Below are 20150 nucleotides of genomic sequence, written 5' to 3'. Positions count from 1 at the left end.
ATACTGTTCTTGATCATCTGTTTATCAAATTACAGATACCCCCCTGATGAAGCGGCAATAGTCCGCGAAACTAGTTGAGATGTTATCCGTGATCAACTATCCCATTGCGATCTCCTCTGTTTGGGGATCATTGTCTTGGTGATATATATATATGGACTGTTATCATGTTTTTAACCTCTAAATGATGATTATTTTTGTATTAATAAACTTTTGCAGTACTTTTATATATCTGCCTACACCATTGAATGTATTTGCCTTACCGTACCGAGATAGTCCAATTACCCCTTTTCTCTTGGGAAGCTTGGTTGGGGACCCGATCTCTTTATTTCCAAATTCTGGATGATGATACATATTATGTCTTTTTACCGTCATTATTGACCACAGAGGCTACCCCCTTTTTTCAATGTACAGTATGTGGTATTTGAATGGGAAATTATGTTCATTCCAAAGCTGAATGTTAAAATCACATACAATTTTGAAGTCTTTGTAGGCATTATTGAGTGTGCTGACTAGAATTTTTTGTACAACTGTTTGTATGAAAATCTTAAACTGGAAATATTTCAGTTAATGACAGAGCCTAATGCTAATTTCACATCTCACCTGTCTCGTAATAATCAAACACTTTCACAGGGGCAGGCTTCGGGTCTATAACCTCGATGTCCTGTTCTATCAGGATGTTGATATGTACAGGATCATGACTTATCTAAGGAGACAAAAAGACACAAATCAGGGCTGAATATATCCAAACAATAGATGACAAAATAACTTCTAATAACATTTGCTGAAAATTGAGTCACTGTTTCTGTCCCTTCCACAACAAATAGGTGTGTTGGAGGAATTCAAATAAACAAAAAATGTATTTCTGCGCTGGTCTGATAATAAATTGATGCAACCCAAATCCTGGACAGGAATATAAACACTAAAAAAAACGAATGGTGCGCTGTTCCGTTAAATAATCTCAGCATGTGTGACCATGTATTGAGAAAAATAAGTGATACAATCTAATTGAATGATACTTCTAACTTGAATGTATTATATATAAACTGTGCTGTAAACTAAAAATCCACACAAAAAAAAAAAAGTAAATAAATTGAGAACACCCCTAAGTGAAAATGTCCAAATTGGGCCCAATTAGCCATTTTCCCTACCCGGTGTCATGTGACTCATTAATGTTACAAGGTCTCAGGTGTGAATGGGGAGCAAGTGTGTTAAATTTGATATTATCGCTCTCACTCTCTCATACTGGTCACTGGAAGTTCAACATGGCATTGGCTGGAATTGTTGTTCTACATCAGGGGTCTCAAACTGGTAGCCCTCCAGCTGTTGCAAAACTACAAGTCCTATCATGCTTCTGCCTGTGAGAGTCATGGTTGTAACTGTCAGGCTTGCAATGCCTCATGGGACTTGTAGTTTTGCAACAGCTGGAGGGCCGCCAGTTTGAGACTCCTGCTCTACATAAAGATGGCCTAGGCTATAACAAGATTGCCAAGACCCTGAAACTGAGTTGCAGCACGGTGGCCAAGACTATACAGTGTTTTAACAGGGCAGGGGGTCCACTCAGAACAGGCTTCGCAATGGTCGACCAAAGAAGCTGAGTGCATGTGCTCAGCGTCATATCCAGAGATTGTCTTATATAGAGTCATATTTTCCAGAGGTTGGGAAATAGACGTATCAGTGCTGCCAGCATTGCTGCAGAGGTTGAAGGGTCAGCTTGTCAGTGCTCAGACCATACGCCGCACACTGCATCAAATTGGTCTGCATGGCTGTCATCCCAGAAGGAAGCCTCTTCTAAAGATGATGCACAAGAAAGCCTGCAAACAGTTTGCTGAAGACAAGCAGACTAAGGACATGGATTACTGGAACCATGTCCTGTGGTCTGATGAGACCAAGATAAACGTATTTAGTTCAGATGGTATCAAGCGTGTGTGGCGGCAACCAGGTGAGGCATACAAAGACAGGTGTGTCTTTGCCTACAGTCAAACATGGTAGTGGGAGTGTCATGATCTGGGGCTGCATGAGTGCTGCCGCCACTGGGGAGCTACAGTTCATTGAGGCAACCATGAATGCCAACATGTGCTGTGACATACTGAAGCAGAGTCTGATCCCCTCCTTTCGGAGCCGCAGGGCAGTATTCCAACATAACAACCCAAAACACACCTCCAAGATGACCACTGCCTTGCTAAAGAAGCTGAGGGTAAAAGTGATGGACTGGCCAAGCATGTCTCCAGACCTAAACCCTATTGAGCATCTGTGGGGCATCCTCAAATTGAAGGTGGAGGAGCGCAAGGTCTCTAACATCCACCAGCTCTGTGATGTCGTCATGGAGGAGTGGAAGAGGACTCCAGTGGCAACCTGTGAAGCTCTGGTGAACTCCATGCCCAAGAGGGTTAAGGCAGTGCTGGAAAATAATGGTGGCCACACAAAATATTGACACTTTGGGCACAATTTGGACATTTTCACTTAGGGGTGTACTCACTTTTGTTGCCAGCGGTTTAGACATTAATGGCTGTGTGTTGAGTTATTCTGAGGGGACAGCAAATTTACACTGTTATACAAGCTGTACACTCACTACTTTACATTGTAGCAAAGTGTCATTTCTTCATTGTCACATGAAAAGATAGAATAAAATATTTACAAAAATGAGAGGGGTGTACTCTCTCTCTCTCTCTCTCTCTCTCTCTCTCTCTCTCTCTCTCTCTTTATAAATACATATATACACAAATACACACACACACATATATAGAAAAGAGTTGGCCATCATAGAGGTGTTGGCAGGGGCGTACCAAGGGGGGGGGGCGATCCGCCCCGGGGTGCCACACATTGGGGGGTGTCAGTGGCCGGATGGCATTACTATAGGGGTGCTCTCTGCACCCAGGTCAGGTGACACTGTCTGACAGAATCCCGAGGGCATCCCTGGCTCTGGCTGCTCTGTTTAGTAGTTTTTTTGTCAGCTGGAACACCCCCAGCACCGTGGCCAAAATAGTATGGTCTGATTACTGTTTTCCCCTGCTAGCTCCACCCACTGCTGAGCAGCTGAGCTGTGTGTGTCATCATTCAGCTTGGGGGCGGCTGCTGTTACACACTGTGTCCACACAGTCTTCCAGAGTCCAGACGTCCCCAGCTGAAGCTGAGAGCCTGAGGTGAGCTAGTGATAGGTGGTGTGTGTGGGTTGCGAGAAGAGGCTGGAGGAGTGTTTGTGTCTGCCCTGCCACCCTGACTGTGCTGGTCTGACAGAGAAAGGGGGGTTTCCACCACCACCCAGGTATAGGAAGCTGACCTGATAGGGGGGGGGGGGTTGCAGAATCCACACATGTGCTATGTACAGGTTGCAGAATCCAGGCATGTGCTATGTACAGGGTGCAGAATCCAGGCGTGTGCTATGTACAGGGTGCAGAATCCAGGCATGTGCTATACACAGGGTGCAGAATCCAGGCATGTGCTATACACAGGGTGCAGAATCCAGGCATGTGCTATACACAGGGTGCAGAATCCAGGCATGTGCTATTGTGCTATACACAGGGTGCAGAATCCAGGCGTGTGCTATGTATAGGGTGCAGAATCCACACATGTGCTATGTACAGGTTGTAGAATCCACACATGTGCTATGTACAGGGTGCAGAATCCAGGCGTGTGCTATGTACAGGGTGCAGAATCCAGGCATGTGCTATATACAGGTTGCAGAATCCAGGCATGTGCTATACACAGGGTGCAGAATCCAGGCATGTGCTATACACAGGGTGCAGAATCCAGGCATGTGCTATTGTGATATACATAGTGTGCAGAATCCAGACATGTGCTATGTACAGGGTGCAGAATCCAGGCGTGTGCTGTATATTGCTGTGTGACCACCACCCACCTATAGTAGCTGAGCTGTGAGCTAATCTGATAAGGGGGGTGGTGGTGTTGCTGTGTTCACCACCCAGGTATAGAGTAGATGAGCTGGTCTGATAAGGGGGGGTGTCTGCAGCCCAGGTGTAGATATACATTGACCTACACCCACATCTTGCAGCCATGAGATCCATCCAGCAAGCAGCAGGTCACAGCAGCATCTTGCCATCTTCCCTGCGGTCATCAAATCCTGTCCATGGTCCAGCAAGCAACACGCCTTGTCAGCAGGTCAGTTCCAAAATCTGAATCAAATCATCAATGCCAATGATGCCATTGTCTGCTGTCCCCAGGGACAGATCTGATCCAGAGATTGCCATAGAGTGGGATCTCTTTATCAGAGCTGTCCCTTAGGACAGCAAATAATGCAAAGTATGGGCCATACTTTGTATCGTCGGCTGTCTCCCCATCTCACTCGGATGTCTCCCCATAGCAGCTCCAGTCCAGCTCTCCACTTCCCTGACCGTGGCATGATCTGTCCAAAAATGTGGGATCTGCTCACACTTGAGTGACTGACACCTCTGTCCTGTCCCATCCATTGTCACTGGCTGCCACGGATGAACAGAGACATGCTGGTAGGTTAATTGGCTTCTGTCCAAAATAAAAAAAAATTGGCCCTAGTATATGATTGTGAGTTGGCGACCTTGGATTGTGGGCTCCTTAAGGGTAGAGACCGATGCGAGTGTGCGATATATGTGTGGAGAGCTGCGTAAATTCACGGCGCTTGGTGGGTACCTTAAATAATAATAATAGATGAGCATCTTAATGAGACACAATGTATAGTGATAGGGATAATTGTGGACACACACCCACACTCACTCAGGTTGAACTGGATGGACTGATGTCTTTATTCAACCTTACTAACTATGTAACTATGTCAATATGGGGTGATTTGCTTCCCTAGGTGAACCGAGGCTGTGCCACATCCAAGTACAAATATATATAGAATAAGGAAATTGATAGGTGAGATACTATGCCCCATTGAATTGGGACCACCACCAATTGATACCACTCAGCACTATTTTTGATGCTTTCATGACAACTGCACCAGCAACAATGCCCAATGCCATTCCAATTTTGGATTTTTAAAGTAACCCAATTTAGCATATTACAAAGTGAGTGATTTACTCTTACTTGACTATGATTGGATAAATATATACCTATATATATAATTTGTGACAATTCACTCATTATCCTATATTCTAATTGTTTTAGACGAAACGCTCTCTTTTTTGCTACATCCCTGAAGAAGGACAAAAACACTGTTTATTCCGAAACGCGTTGGGTGTGAACCCTTGCATAACTCACTGTTTGTGAAGAATACCACACTGTTGATTATGTAATTATGTGATATGCTCTGTTGAATCTATGAAACATTATGTTTTTAAGCCATGTTGTGTTTAAATAAAAAATCCTTTTATTTCTTATACTCTGTCATATACTATTATTATGTAAATATATACATATTTTTTAGCAAGTGCTGGTAAAGTCCATTTAGGGGAATTTCCTTATTATATATATATATATATATATATATATATATCTATGTAACAGCATCGGCTGTTATTACAAGGAGCAGGAGGGGATGTCTCCATCCCCCCACAGCTCCACCCAGGTTTCCCATCCCACCCGGAGACCTGAGCCACCAGCCGGCTGGCCAGAGACCCGAACAAAGCCGGATTTGCCTTTGGTCGGGTCTCTGATGTAGAAACCCCGAAGCGACAGCACAGTGTCACTTCTGGTTTGCTCGGCAGCCAACAGCGCCATTTTTAAAAAAGAATTCAGAATTCAAAAACGCTGATCTTGGCAGAGGAGGGTGTTTTTTTGTGGGTGTTTTTACATTTTACAGTTGGAGGGGGATTGCCAGATATAGGATGGGCCCCGGGTGCCAAATGCTCTAGGTACACCCCTGGGTGTTGGCATGCACATTTTTACATCTGTTTACATATTAAACTGTGTAGGGTCCAATTTTATGCTATGTATTTTAATAGATTTTGTGCATTAAATTTGAAATATCGTTAGCATATTATTCAGTTCTGCTATTTGTGGGTGGTACCTCTGAACTCCCTTCTGTATCTCATAGTATTTGTTTCTACACCTGTTTTGCCTTTAGTTATACTTAAATGTGTTAATGCATATAGACACAAAAAATCTAAATACAGTAAACCCAAACCTCATTCAGATAAAATGTCACCAAGTCATTGTTGATCTCACATCTTTGGATCCCATGTTTTTTCTCCATCTGTGAAGAGAAAATACTGTATATATTAGAAGGTATTAGGACTCCACAGTACAATGCACATGCGATTGTGTTAAAGCGGTTGTAAACCGCTGGATGTTTTTTTTTATTTCCTGCAAGGCAAAGTCATAATGTGCTAGTATCCATCGCATAATAAATCTAAATCCAAACACAAAGGGAAATGGCAATGACATACCTCTCTTAGCGAGCTCTTCACAGGAATATAGCCAGACAACATCTTCACCTCTATAATAGCCATGTTGGATGTCTTTCGAGCACCTGTGTATCTGCAAATATTTTAAAAAAGTTGTAGCATGATTTTATTGTTCAGTATGAGACCCCCAAAACATCCCAGAAAATTACAGTTATGAAGTCATCATCATTTCTATTTTTATTTTGTTGATTATCCTGCAGAGCTTTATAGCTGTATGTTCTGTCATCTTTCTCTTTTTTTGTAATCTTAGTGCAGCTCCAGGATTTGGTTACTCTTATTCTCGTCGGCCGCTGGTTTCCCTACTGTCTACCACTCCGCTGGCTTCCCCACACAGTCCACCGTAAGGCTGCATCCTATTGCTCACTGCTGTTGTGCACACCTCTGCGGCTTGTACTTGCATATTGTGTATGCGATGTGTTACTATTGAGGCCGTACCTCAATAGGAGCAAATCACATACAGAATACGCATTACGCAGTAATGAAAGTGCATGCTGATAAAACAAACGACAGAATCAAATAATTTTGAAGGGAAAACTAGATGTAGTATTTGGGGTCCAGGTACTCTCTCCACTCCTCTGTACCCCGAACCTGCCTAGCTACATAATAATGGATGTCCTCAGAATTGCCCACCACCACCTTGTGCATGTAAATATAACATCCATCGTTCCACTCCTGATATACTCTGTATAGGTGGCTGTCCCTTCCGCAAGCACCTGATAGTGTTTAGGCACCTGGAAAAAGGCCACTGTGCCTCTAAGATATGAAACAAAGCTTTCAGGACATAGGGGAACTCAAGTCCATAAAGTTCCCTAACGTCCCTGATCATCCACCACTGGAGCCATGACAATGGCATGAGGTGGCAGCCCTGTCCTGGGAGAAGGTAGGATGGTGGGCGTTGGGGGGGGTCTCTGTGGCACTGCTGGTCTTCCCCCTTCCTCCTCCATTAACTCGATGGTAAGGAGGGTGCCAGGTCTTCCATGGTATTCCATGGTATGTGGACCTTGTGTTAGCGCTTCCTCTCAGGCAAAACAGCGGTGGGGACTGGTGAAGATGTTGCAGGTGGAGCGACCTGAGTCACAGATTTTTCCAGCTCCGCCAGCTGTCCCACAAAGCCCCAGGCCATGCCTCAAGCTGAATGATCACCACCGACTGTATTGGTTCCTCGGCGGCTATACCACCAATGATCTTAGAGAACCACTTTCTCCTGCTGGGTGTGCTGCTGTAGGTGGTGGTGCCTCAATGGCTTCCATGGATGGCACCTCTGATGCAGGCTCTCGACAGAGCTTGACCTCGCTGGCACTGGGGAAGCGCTCAACCCCATAGTCCATGGGGGAGCCCTGGTGAGTACTATCTTCCTCTCCTTTTTCACCAGGTCTGGAGAGACCCGGTGTTGCTCTGCAGATGATGTGGCCACATTGGTGACCTTAGAAGCAATGGTCCATAGTGCATTGTGTCTTGGCAGGGTACCAGGTAGTTACATAGAGACTCACCAATTGGGGGCACCTCAAAGAGGAAGGCCCGGCACTCCCCACAACAGGCCCAGGATGTGAGAGCCGATGTCAGGGTTCCGCACTCAGAACATACAGAGACCAAGTTTTCTGTGATCCCAGTGCGGCACACTGCTAGACCCCAGCACACTGCCCCATGGCACAAAGTCCAGCATCCAGAGAAACATTACAGATAGCAGGTAATATAAAGCGGGACTGTGTCGTGTCACACAAGATACAGGCTGTTTTAATATTTTCTACTCATTTTAAAAAAAATGTAAGTTTTATTTTTTATTTTTTGTGGGGGGGGGGGGGGTGCAGGAAGATGGTCTTGCCTTGGGTGCAAAATAGTCTAGCACCAGCCCTGCTCTTATTACTAGGTTGGAAGTGAACATATCTGTGCATCTAGTTCTGAGTCAAGTGTTTGATGAGCATGAAGCTAATAAAAAAAAACCAAAACAGTAAACATACAGTACATCCAAGTGTTACCAAACAACAGAAATGGCAATACTTATATTTCTACATATATATATTGTCTACATATTCAGCAGCTTTTTACTATGCTTTTATTTATTATATTTATATATTTATTTAAATTATTACTGTTGAGGTTACCATCTAAAGTTGCCTGGGAACCTCACATGGTATTTGGGCATAGGGATGGGTGAACGGTTCGGCCCAAGCATGAGTTCGGGCCGAACATTTGCCTGTTCGGCCATTCACCGAACACTCCAATTTGCAGGGTGTTCGCCTGGTGTTCGCCCCGATGAACACCCTGCAGTGCACTGAGCGCTGCACAGTGCATTCATTGCCCTGATTGGGCAAAGCTTTGCCCAATTAGGGGGCAGTGTAAGCTCGTTGTTAAGGAATGGGGCTGGGAAGCCGGCCGCCGTGTCCTTAACAACTGATGAGTCATCATCTGTCAAGGTGTTTCCCCGCTGACAGATGAATAAAAAAAAGTGCTGGTAAAAAAAAATAAAGTAAACCCCCCCCCCCCCACCCATACCAGGCCTTTGGGGTCTTGTATGGATTTTAAGGTATGGTATGGATTGTAAGGGGAACCCCACACCCCACACCAAAATTACATAAAAAAACTGTGTGGGCCCCCCCAAAATCCATACCAGACCCCTATCTGAGCATGCAGCCCGGCAGGTCAGAAAAAGGGGAGGGGATGAGCAAGTGCCCCCTCCCCCCTCCTGAACCATACCAGGCCTATGCCCTCAACATAGGGGGGGGGTGCTTTGGGGCAGGGGGAGCTATAGCCCCCACCTCAAAGCAACTCATGTTGATGGGGACAAGGGCCTCTTCCCTGGGGGTCCCCAGATCCTGACCCCCCCCTCTTGTACCCCTACCCATTCACCAAAAAAAAGTAAGAAACACAGGAAACTGTTTTTGACAAATCCCTTATTAAAAAAAGTGTTCCTCAATGTAAATCCACCGTCAATCGCGACTCCTGAGGAACCCAAATAATAGAAAAACTGGAAAATGCTTCTGCCTCCATGGGAGGCTACCCGCCGTATGATCTCTCTGTACTTTGACAGCTCTTATATAGGCAAGGAGTGGGGTGATGTAACCGAGTGACCCCGCCCCTTCTGAAGTCATGTGAAGTAATTTTTTTCTATTTTTCAGGTCCCAAGGGCGTCGTGATTGATGGTGGATGTACATTGACACTTTAAAAAAAAAAAGGATTTGTAATAAACTTTTTCCTGTTTTTCTTACTTTTTGACACTTTTTCTGGTGAATGGGTAGGGGTACGATGTACCCGATATCCATTCACATAGGGGGCAGGATCTGGGGGTCCCCTTGTTAAATAATTCTAAAGGAAATTGGTAAATTGTTACGACAGAGACACACTTAACAAAGACAACACAAGATCACAGCAATAAACTGAACAAGATGCAAAAACACAACAAAATTACCAATATCAGCCATTAACACCAAATAAAATTAAGAAAATTAAAACTACACTACAAATAAATCATCTATACAAATAAAATACAACATAGAATAAATAACACATATTAAAATACCAGGCAAACTACTGTAGCGCAGGGATTTTGCCACTCAAGTTACTATGTTAAATAATGTGATTATCTTTAAGTAAGAGTTTGGCTCCCTCTAGTGTCCTTTTCTTTTAATGCAGTTAGGACTTTTGTTTGGTTTCTGTAAAGCCACGCATCAAAGCATTGTGGGGGATGTAGTTCAATGAGGAAGTGACTCATGTGCTTAAACTCAGCCTGGGAATTACTGACCCACAATGCCCAGTTTACCTGCCCACAATGCCAGGTCACAGAACAGTCTGCTGGGTAAGCAAATAAAAAGGGCAGCGTGGCCATTTTCCGGCCTCTTGGGACGCCATTTAAAGCCTGCTTGCAGTGAGGTCTGTGTGTGTGACCGATGGACTGGGGCCTGTAAGGCGCAGAGTGGAATCGTTTGGCCTCGGAGGAGTTCCAGAGCACAGTTAGCTGGACCAGCGTGCAGATGACCGAAGAACACAAGATTTCTAGAGGTTTCCTGCATTACAGTCATCAGCCATCTTAAGGAGTGGTGCGGTGTGACGGCGCCAGTTTGGCTCGGGACTGAGATATCAGGAAAGGAGCCTTGCAAGCATTTGGGCTGTTGTGGTGAGCGGGCACTTGCCCAGATCAATATAGTGTACTGTTGACTAAGTGTGTCAGCTATAGACTGTTGGTGAGACTTGCAGTCCCACAGAAGTGATCTCACTTATCCATAGGCTGTATCACATCCACTACTAAGGAGAAATACTATAAGTGCCTTCTGTTTTGCAAGTACACAATTATCAGCACATCACTTATCCTATAGCCTGCTGTCTACCTTTCTCTCTGTTGGATTTACAAATACTGCAGTCTAATACCCTGAGCTAGCTCAAGATCAAGAAGACAAGGGACCTCTATCATCTTCTACATAGCACCATAGTTTATTTTGCATTGGGAACATTGCATTACAACCTAGGGGGAGCCCTTGAGCATAGGATATATGTATTGTGTTGTACTACTGCATGTTCATAACTGTTATCGCAGATTTGGTGCGTATGCTTTGAGGTTAGTGGGAAGGCGCTTAATATAAGTGTTTGAGGATATTGAGCGTCGGTCTTACTGTACGCCTGTCTGCATACACATCCTTATGGTGGTCATTGAATTATCAGTTTCATGTTCATATTGACTGTTATATATTGTCATTCTCTATATTTAAGTTACCACTTTGTTTTTTGTGCTAAGTATCTTCTCAGTAAACTTCTTACATGGTTAATTGACAATTGGTGTGAGACTATATGTATTACTGCAACCGGTGAAGTGACAGGTTCCAAGGATATGATAAATATACTGTGTGGTGTACCATTACTGTATTTCTCCTTACTGCTAGGTCTCACACTAACATCACCATACAGGTGTGGCAGAGAGGTTGAGTCTGTTCTTGGGGTTGATAGGCAGGGTACAGGATGAAACATTCACCAGCAGCTCCTACGGGGGTGAGTGCTACATGTGGGGGCTCGTCTGGGATCCTGTTACTCTACAATCAAACCCCCCCCAGAGGGCACTCTTGAGAGAACAAGAATGGATCCTACCACTGTGATTCAGTGATGTGAGGCAGAAGGCGCCCCCTCAGAATCGAGCATGGCAATTGAGCTCCCAGGGGAGGCCTGGGAGGAAGAGCAAGTCAGACAAGTGGTAAAGGCCCTGTCCCCAGACAGAAAGGCATGGGTGATTGACGTCAGAGCAGATCAGAAGACCTCCCGCACTCATGCACTGTTGGAGTGGAGAAAGGGGGTTCCAGAACACTTCAAAGGTACAAGTGTGCAACTGGCTAACAAAACAAAGTTCTACCTAACCCACCCTGAGGGTCCAGGTGAAAACTCTACCAGCTCCAGATAATCAGAGTCTGCAGCCAACAAAGGCCGTTTTCCGTCAACTCTGAATAAACGTGTGTTAGAGCTCCTTGACAAGAAGAAGAGAGATCCCCAACCGGGACAGCCATTAGCCGATCTGAAGTATCACAGTATACAAAAAAGGTTCCAGGAGACCTCCAGACTGATGGCGGAGCAGATAAGGGAACTAAATACTAAGAGCAAAGGTTCAAGTGACAGTCACCCAAAACAAGGACCTGTCTCGGTCATGCAGACACTTGCCCGTGGTAACCTGCAAGAGGTGACAATCAGGAAGGACTTTAAGATTGAAGGTCAGATAGGTGAAAAGGAAGAGAAAGACAAGCTGTCCTACACAAACCTAATGCATCAGATCAATGTGGGATTTCACAGAGGGTATCCTGAATCCAAGATTGTAGAAGCTGTAGTAAAAGCAATTAGCCCCGGCCTAAGTCTCAGAAGTATGGTGGAAATGAAGAATGGCCTGACCCTAGTATAACTAAGGAGAATATTAAAAAGCCATTACAAGGAGGAAAATGCTTCTGAACTGTATCAGCAACTGTTAAATATGGCACAGAACAGTAGAGAAACCCCTCAGAATTTCCTGTTCAGGGCTATCGAGTTGAAGCACCGTCTGTTGTTAGTCTCACAAGGAGAAGACCCAGATGAACACTTAGGGACTGAGCTGATACAAAAGAAATTCTTAAGGTCAGTGAGTACAGGACTGAGAAGTAATTACATCAAGTTCCAATTAAGGCAGTATTTGGATGATCCCTCCATTTCAGATGAAGTACTCATAGAGGAAACTAACGAAGCAGCCAACATGGAGATGGAAAGGGAAAAGAAGCGGAAGAAAGTTCAGCCCAACAACTCATTGAAGGGAGATGAATGTCAGCCAAATGTCTTCCAGAGTCTTCAAGAACCCAGTGTTCTGACGGTGACCACTGACCCAATGGTTTGGTCCCCACGTACCCAACATTCTTCAAGGAGCGATATGGAATTGGAAAACCTGATGCTTCAGATGCAAAGAGAGGTGTTAGAGATGATGGCCATGGTGACCGCAAAACTAACTGTTCCACAGAGTGATGAGGTTTCGGCACCCAAGAAACCGTCAAACCCTACAGTTGCTCGGGTTAAAAAGGTGGAAAACCAAGGGATCTGTTACAACTTTGGAGGAGTTTAACATCATCACCAAGTGTGCCCAAGCCCAGTGAAGTCTGAGGCACAGCGCCCAAGGCCGGCGGGAAACTCCAGAGGGCCCCGGTGAAGGAGTCAACTGGGTGCCCTGTTACATCAACAAGCTCCAAAAAACCCAACCATACCTAGAAACTGCAGCAAGGTTCCAAGCACTCACAGGAGCAGACTCCCAGAGCTCATCCTAGGCTCAAGCCAGATCAGAACCCTCGCAGGAGAGGAGTCAAGATACGAATTACCAAAATGGCTCAACCTGTTACTCCTCACAGATTCCCTCCCAGGCTAGTGGGACCCTCTCCAGTTTTCCCCCAGAGGGGATCTATACCAAGGCCCTCTTGGATACTGGTGCTCAAGTGACTCTTCTTTACAGAGACTTCTGCGACTAGCACCTCAAGCACTTGCCATTACAGAAGTTAGAAGAGCTGGAGATTTGGGGCCTCAGGACTCAGAACTTCCCCTTTGATGGCTATCTACCAATCAAGCTGGCCTTTGACCCCTCTGTAGCAGGAAAGGCCTTTGATACAGTTCCCTCATCATAGGGACTAATACTGATCTAGTGAGAAGGCTGCTAGTATCTCTTATTCAAGAGCAGAGCACTTCAAACCCCAGTGTGCACCCTATGCTGAGACAAACCTATCAGCGCATGGTGCAAGAAGAAAAGGCCCCAACAGAAGGAGTGGGCAAAATCTGGCGGTTCGACCGGAGTGAGAAGACATTACAGCCCGGTGAGGTAGTTTGTTTGAGAGTGTCCATCAAGTTGAATTGGAAACAGCCAGGCCCTTTCATTGTCCTTGAAGCGGACAGTCAGAAGGAAGATGGAGGGTTGGAGATAATTCCAGAGGTGATCTCAACCCAGACACTACAGAGAAGTCACGGAAGGATCTTGGTCAGTGTTTGTAACACTGCAGCCTCATTGGTGAAGATGTCGGCTAGGATGTTGCTGGGGAAAGTAAACACAGCGACCCCAGTCTCGCCATATGATTTGAGGGGCAGAGAGAAAGATGAAATCTCAGTGGAGGAGGTTTATCCAAAAAACAGTCTTCTCACACCCGCCTGGATGGAAAGGGCCAAGACTCAGCTCCAAAAATGGCGAGCGGCATTCTCGAAGAGTGAGTTTGACTTTGGGTGCGCAAAAAGTGCCCAACACCGGATCCGCCTGGAGGAAGACAAGCCTTTTCGAGAAAGAGTCAGAAGGATTCCTTTAGGAGACTTGGAAGACCTGCGAGAACAGCTGGCCGAGCTGAAGAGAGCAGGAGTTATCTGAGAGTTCCGGAGTCCATATGCTTCCCCAATAGTGGTGGTAAGGAAGAAGAATGGGTCGTTGAGGTTGTGTATCGACTACAGGACACTAAACCGAAGGACAATTCCTGATAAATATACCACACCCAGGATAGAAGATGCCCTACAGAGCCTGTTAGGGATGAAGTGGTTCAGCGTGCTGGATCTGAAGAGTGGATGCTATCAAATCCCCATGCACCCTGAAGATAGGGAGAAGACCACTTTCATTACCCCAGTAGGATTCTTCGAATTCGACCACATGCTTCAAGACCTGTCTGGCGCCCCAGCCTCCTTCCAGAGATTGATGGAAAAGACTGTGGGTGACATGAACCTGATTGAAGTATTGGTATACCTAAATGATATCATTGTGTTTGGCAAGACTTTGGAGGAGCATGAAGAATGCCTGGAGAAGGTCCTGAAGAGGCTCCATGATGAAGGCCTGAAGCTCTCCATGGAAAAGTGCCAGTTCTACCAACCTTCAGTCAATTACTTGGGTCACATTGTGTCTGCTGAAGGAGTGGCCACAGACCCCCAGAAGCTGAAAGCTGTCACCTCCTGGCCGAGACCCACTAATGTGACCGAGCTTAGGTCATTTCTGGGATCCTGCTCGTATTACCGGAGATTTGTTGAGGGGTTTGCTAAAATAGCCCGTCCACTCACTGAGCTATTGAAGAAGGAGGAAGATGATGATCCAGACTCAGTCAAGTCTGTAAAACCAACAGGAGGGGCCAGGAAGCCCAAAGAATCCATACAAGAACAGTGGACCACCCAGTGTGAACAGGCTGGACCTTCCGGACCGTTCCCGCCTCGGTGTGCTTCTTTGCCTGTTTGACCTGGTGTCGCTGACATCCAGGTCCACTGGCTCTGGTAAGAGTACCCATCTTTACTTTACCATTGACGTCAATGTCTCCAGATATACATTCAACCATCCCTGGCCTCTGTATATGAATGACCCTGTGTTTGTGGCACATCTGTTGTTTGTTTTTTGGGACTGATATATTCGATCTCTGTTCCAGCTCCTTCATTTATTTATTTTTTACTCATCTATGTTTATAATTTACAATTTTTTGTTATTTATGCACCTATACAGGTTTTCTAGCACTGTTTATTTATACATGTTACTTGGCATTGTTTATTTATATACAGGGTCACTCTTGTGTTTATACAATTCATTAACACTGTTTTATTTTTAGCGCTACATTTCCCACTTTCACCTTTATATGAATTTCTGTCACATTCATGTGTAGCAGCTCCCTCTTTTCTTTTTACACAGGTTAGCGCAATCATTTTCTGTATTGCAATTTCACCCATTATGCCCAGGCATTTCCCACAAGAGATCAACAGGCATCCACGGTGGCCAAAATCCTAGTGGAGAAATTCTTCGCCCATTATGGCCTGCCCCAGCGTATCCACTCAGACCAAGGGAGAGACTTTGAGAGACTCTTAGATTTGTTGGCTATCCAAAAATCTAGAACTACCCCTTATCATCCTCAAGGAGATCCTCAACCAGCAAGATTCAATCGAAATCTCTTGAACATGCTGGGAACTCTAACCTCTGAGCAGAAGCACACTGGAGCAAGCACATAGCGGCCATAGTGCACGCTTAAAACAGTACTATAAGTGATGCCACAGGATACTCTCCATATTGCCTGATGTTTGGACGGGAAGCCCAACTACCAGTGGATCTAGCTTTTGGCACATCCCTGGACTATACCTCAGCAACTTCCCACAGGGGGTATGTGGACCGACTGCGGAGAAGCCTGAAAACCGCCTATGATAAGGCGCAAGCTGTCTCAGATGCCTGAGGACAGAGGAACAAAAGAAATTTTGACCTCAGGGTACGAGTACAAGACTTACAACCAGGAGACAGAGTGTTATTGAGGAATCTGGGCATACCTGGGAAACACAAATTGGCTGATCGTTGGGAGTCACAGGCCTATGTTATATGCAAACAACTCCCAGGGTTGCCAGTGTACCAGATTAGGCCAAAAGGAAACACAGGGCCATTAAAGACTTGCATTCGTAATCACCTTTTGCCTCTATCAGAAGCAGTCCGGGTAACTTCCCAGCAAGATTCATCATCCACATCTACCACCTCTCAGAGACCTCGACCATTGACTAGTTCCCAGTCTAGGCCTCTTGCTGCCAATGATGAAGGTAATGAAGAAGAGATGGAAATAGGCTGGTTGTGGTCATCTCACACACCAGAGATTGCTACCACCTTTTTTCCTCATCCCACAGTGACAGATAAGGGAACTCTTCAGCCAGAGGCCCCTGAATTTGTGCCACAAGATAGGTCTCCTGAAGATCCTGAAGACTCTCCACACTCCTTGCAGGGTACAGACTCTGAGAGTTCTTTTTCCTTCACTGAAGCTGAGATACAAGATACTGAAGTACCGGAGGCTGAAGTGGAGAAGGACATTGTCAGTGTGCAGGTTGCACCAGAGCCCAAAGCACATAGAGCAGAGAGGATTATTCAACCACCCAAGAGACTAACCTATGACATTCTGGGTAAATGCTCCAAGGAGACCTGTCCTGCTTCAAGAAGAACTTCTGAAATGCCTGGTGCCTCCACCGCTGATTTGGTGGAAGACAACCCCATCTCACCCACTGGCACATCTATACAAGACACCACTGTGTCAGTAGCAGGTGTACAGAACAGTCTCCCTTCATATGATAATTGGTGGGAGGCTCCTCTGTCAGTTCTGTGTCATCGCTTGAACGCAAAAACATGTAACAGGTCAAGAATTTTGACTATCTTTGGGGACCAAAGATTCAAAGTAGGGGGAGTATGTATCACAGGGGTTTTGCCACCCAAGTTACTATGTTAAATAATGCAATTATCTTTAAGTAAGAGTTTGGCTCCCTCTAGTGTCCTTTTCTTTTAATGCTGTTAGGACTTTTGTTTTGTTTCTGTAAAGCCACGCATCAAAGCATTGTGGGGGATGTAGTTCAATGAGGAAGTGACTCATGTGCTTAAACTCAGCCTGGGAAATACTGACCAACAATGCCCAGTTCACCTACCCACAATACCAGGTCACAGAACAGCCTGCCGGGTAAGCAAATAAAAAGGGCAGCGCTGACAATTTCTGGCCTCTTGGGACGCCATTCAAAAGCTGCCTGCAGTGAGGTCTGTGTGTGTGACCGACGAACTAGGGCCTGTAAGGTGCAGAGTGGAATTGTTTGGCCTTGGAGGAGTTCCAGAGCACAGTTAGCTGGCCCAGCGTGCGGATGGACCAGAAAACCCAAGATTTCTAGAGGTTTTCTGCATTACAGTCATCAGCCATCTGAAGGAGCGGTGCGGTGTGACGGCGCCATATTGGATCGGGACTGAGATATCAGGAAAGGAGCCTTGCAAGCATCTGGGCTGTTGTGGTGAGCGGGCACTTGCCCAGATCAATATAGTGTTTTGTTGACTAAGTGCGTCAGCTATAGACTGCTGGTGAGACTTGTAGTCCCACAGAAGTGATCTCACTTATCCATAGGTTGTATCACATCCAATGCTAAGGAGAAAATACTACAAGTGCCTTCTGTTTTGCAAGTACGCAATTATCAGCACATCACTTATCCTATAGCCTGCTGTCTACCCGTCTCTCTGTTGGATTTACAAATACTGCAGTCTAATACCCTGAGCTGGCTGAAGATCAAGAAGACAAGGGACTTCTATCATCTTCTACATAGCACCATAGTTTACTTTTCATTGGGAACATTGCATTACAACCTAGGGGGAGCCCTTGAGCATAGGATATATGTATTGTGTTGTACTACTGCATGTTCATAACTGTTATCGCAGATTTGGTGCGTATGCTTTGAGGTTAGTGGGAAGGCGCTTAATATAAGTGTTTGAGGATGTTGAGCGTCGGTCTTACTGTACGCCTGTCTGCATACACATATACACATCCTGAGCTGGCTGAAGATCAAGAAGACAAGGGACTTCTATCATCTTCTACATAGCACCATAGTTTACTTTTCATTGGGAACATTGCATTACAACCTAGGGGGAGCCCTTGAGCATAGGATATATGTATTGTGTTGTACTACTGCATGTTCATAACTGTTATCGCAGATTTGGTGCGTATGCTTTGAGGTTAGTGGGAAGGCGCTTAATATAAGTGTTTGAGGATGTTGAGCGTCGGTCTTACTGTACGCCTGTCTGCATACACATATACATATACACATCCTTATGGTGGTCATTGAATTATTAGTTTCATGTTCATATTGACTGTTATATATTGCCATTCTCTATATTTAAGTTACCACTTTGTTTATTGTGCTAAGTATCTTCTCAGTAAACTTCTTACATGGTTAATTGACAATTGGTGTGAGACTATATCTATTACTGCAACCGGTGAAGTGACGGGTTCCAAGGATATGGTAAATATACTGTGTGGTGTACCATTACTGATTTTCTCCTTACTGCTATTGTAGGTCTCACACTAACATCACCATACAGGTGTGGCAGAGGGGTTGAGTCTGTTCTTGGGGTTGATAGGCAGAGTACAGGATTAAACATTCACTAGCAGCTCCTACGGGGGTGAGTGTTACACTACCAAATACAAATAGTACACCAGTACACACGATCAGACATTCCGACAACAAAATCCATCAGATTTTTTCCAACGGATGTTGGCTCAAACTTGTCTTGCATACACACGGTCACACAAAGTTGGTTGGAAATTCCGAATGTCAAGAACGCGGTGACGTACAACACGTACGACGAGCGGAGAAAAATGAAGTTCAATAGCTAGTGCTGCTCTTCTGCTTGATTCTGAGCATGTGTGGCACTTTGTACGTCGGAATTGTCTACACACGATTGGAATTCATGCAAACGGATTTTGTTGTCGGAAAATTTTAGATCCAGCTCTAAAACTTTGTGTGTCGGGAATTCCGATGGAAAAAATCTGATGGAGCCTACACACGGTCAGAATTTCCGACGACAAGCTTTGATCGTACATTTTCTGTCTGAAAGTCTGCCCGTGTGTACAGGGCATTAGGTTGGGTTCACATATGTGCGAATTGGATGCAGGTTTCCCCGCATCCAATTCATATGACATGCAAGTGTGCTTGGCTCGCAATATACAGTGGGGACGGAAAGTATTCAGACCCCCTTAAATTTTTAACTCTTTGTTATATTGCAGCCATTTGCTAAAATCATTTACGTTCATTTTATTCCTCATTAATGTACACACAGCACCCCATATTGACAGAAAAACAGAACTGTTGACATTTTTGCAGATTTATTAAAGAAGAAAAACTGAAATATCACATGGTCCTAAGTATTCAGACCCTTTGCTGTGACACTCATTGATTTAACTCAGGTGCTGTCCATTTCTTCTGATCATCCTTGAGATGGTTCTCTTCCTTCATTTGAACCCAGATGTGTTTTGATTATACTGCTTGGACTTGACTAGGAAAGCCACACACCTGAATATATAAGACCTTACAGCCCATAGTGCATGTCAGAGCAAATGAGAATCATGAGGTTAAAGGAACTGCCTGAAGAGCTCAGAGACAGAATTGTGGCAAGGCACAGATCTGACCAAGGTTACAAAAAAATTCTGCTGCACTTAAGGTTCTTAAGAGCACAGTGGCCTCCATAATACTTAAATGGAAGATGTTTGGGACGACTAGAACTCTTCCTAGAGCTGGCCGTCTGGCCAAACTGAGCTATTGGGGGAGAAGAGCCTTGGTGAGAGAGGTAAAGTAGAATCCAAAGATCACTGTGGCTGAGCTCCAGAGATGCAGTCGGGAGATGGGAGAAAGTTGTAGAAAGTCAACCATCACTGCAGCCCTCCACCAGTTGAGTCGTAGCCTGAAGGAAGCCTCTCCTCAGTGCAAGACACATAAAAGCTGCATGGAGTTTGCTAAAAAACACCTGAAGGACTCCAAGATGGTGAGAAATAAGATTCTCTGATCTGATGAGACCAAGATAGAACTTTTTGGCCTTAAATCTACACGGTATGTGTGGAG

General features: G+C 45.1%; 1 protein-coding gene across 1 annotated transcript in view; it reads right to left on the bottom strand.

Moving 5' to 3' along the window:
- LOC141105653 (alpha-2-macroglobulin-like protein 1) overlaps window positions 1-20150 on the bottom strand; it is a 245551-nt gene that overhangs the window by 12926 nt on the left and 212475 nt on the right. The window contains exons 32-34 of the mRNA XM_073595630.1: window positions 6321-6411; window positions 6059-6127; window positions 601-703 (exon numbers count right to left, since the gene is read on the bottom strand). Of these exons, the coding sequence (XP_073451731.1) occupies window positions 601-703; window positions 6059-6127; window positions 6321-6411 (263 nt within the window). The remainder of the gene's footprint in view (window positions 1-600; window positions 704-6058; window positions 6128-6320; window positions 6412-20150) is intronic.

This window comes from Aquarana catesbeiana, linkage group LG08, assembly GCF_042186555.1.
Source record: "Aquarana catesbeiana isolate 2022-GZ linkage group LG08, ASM4218655v1, whole genome shotgun sequence".
NCBI lineage: Eukaryota > Metazoa > Chordata > Amphibia > Anura > Ranidae > Aquarana > Aquarana catesbeiana.
The sequence above is the reverse complement of the archived record's forward strand: the minus strand, read 5'-3'. Positions and strand labels throughout refer to the sequence as shown.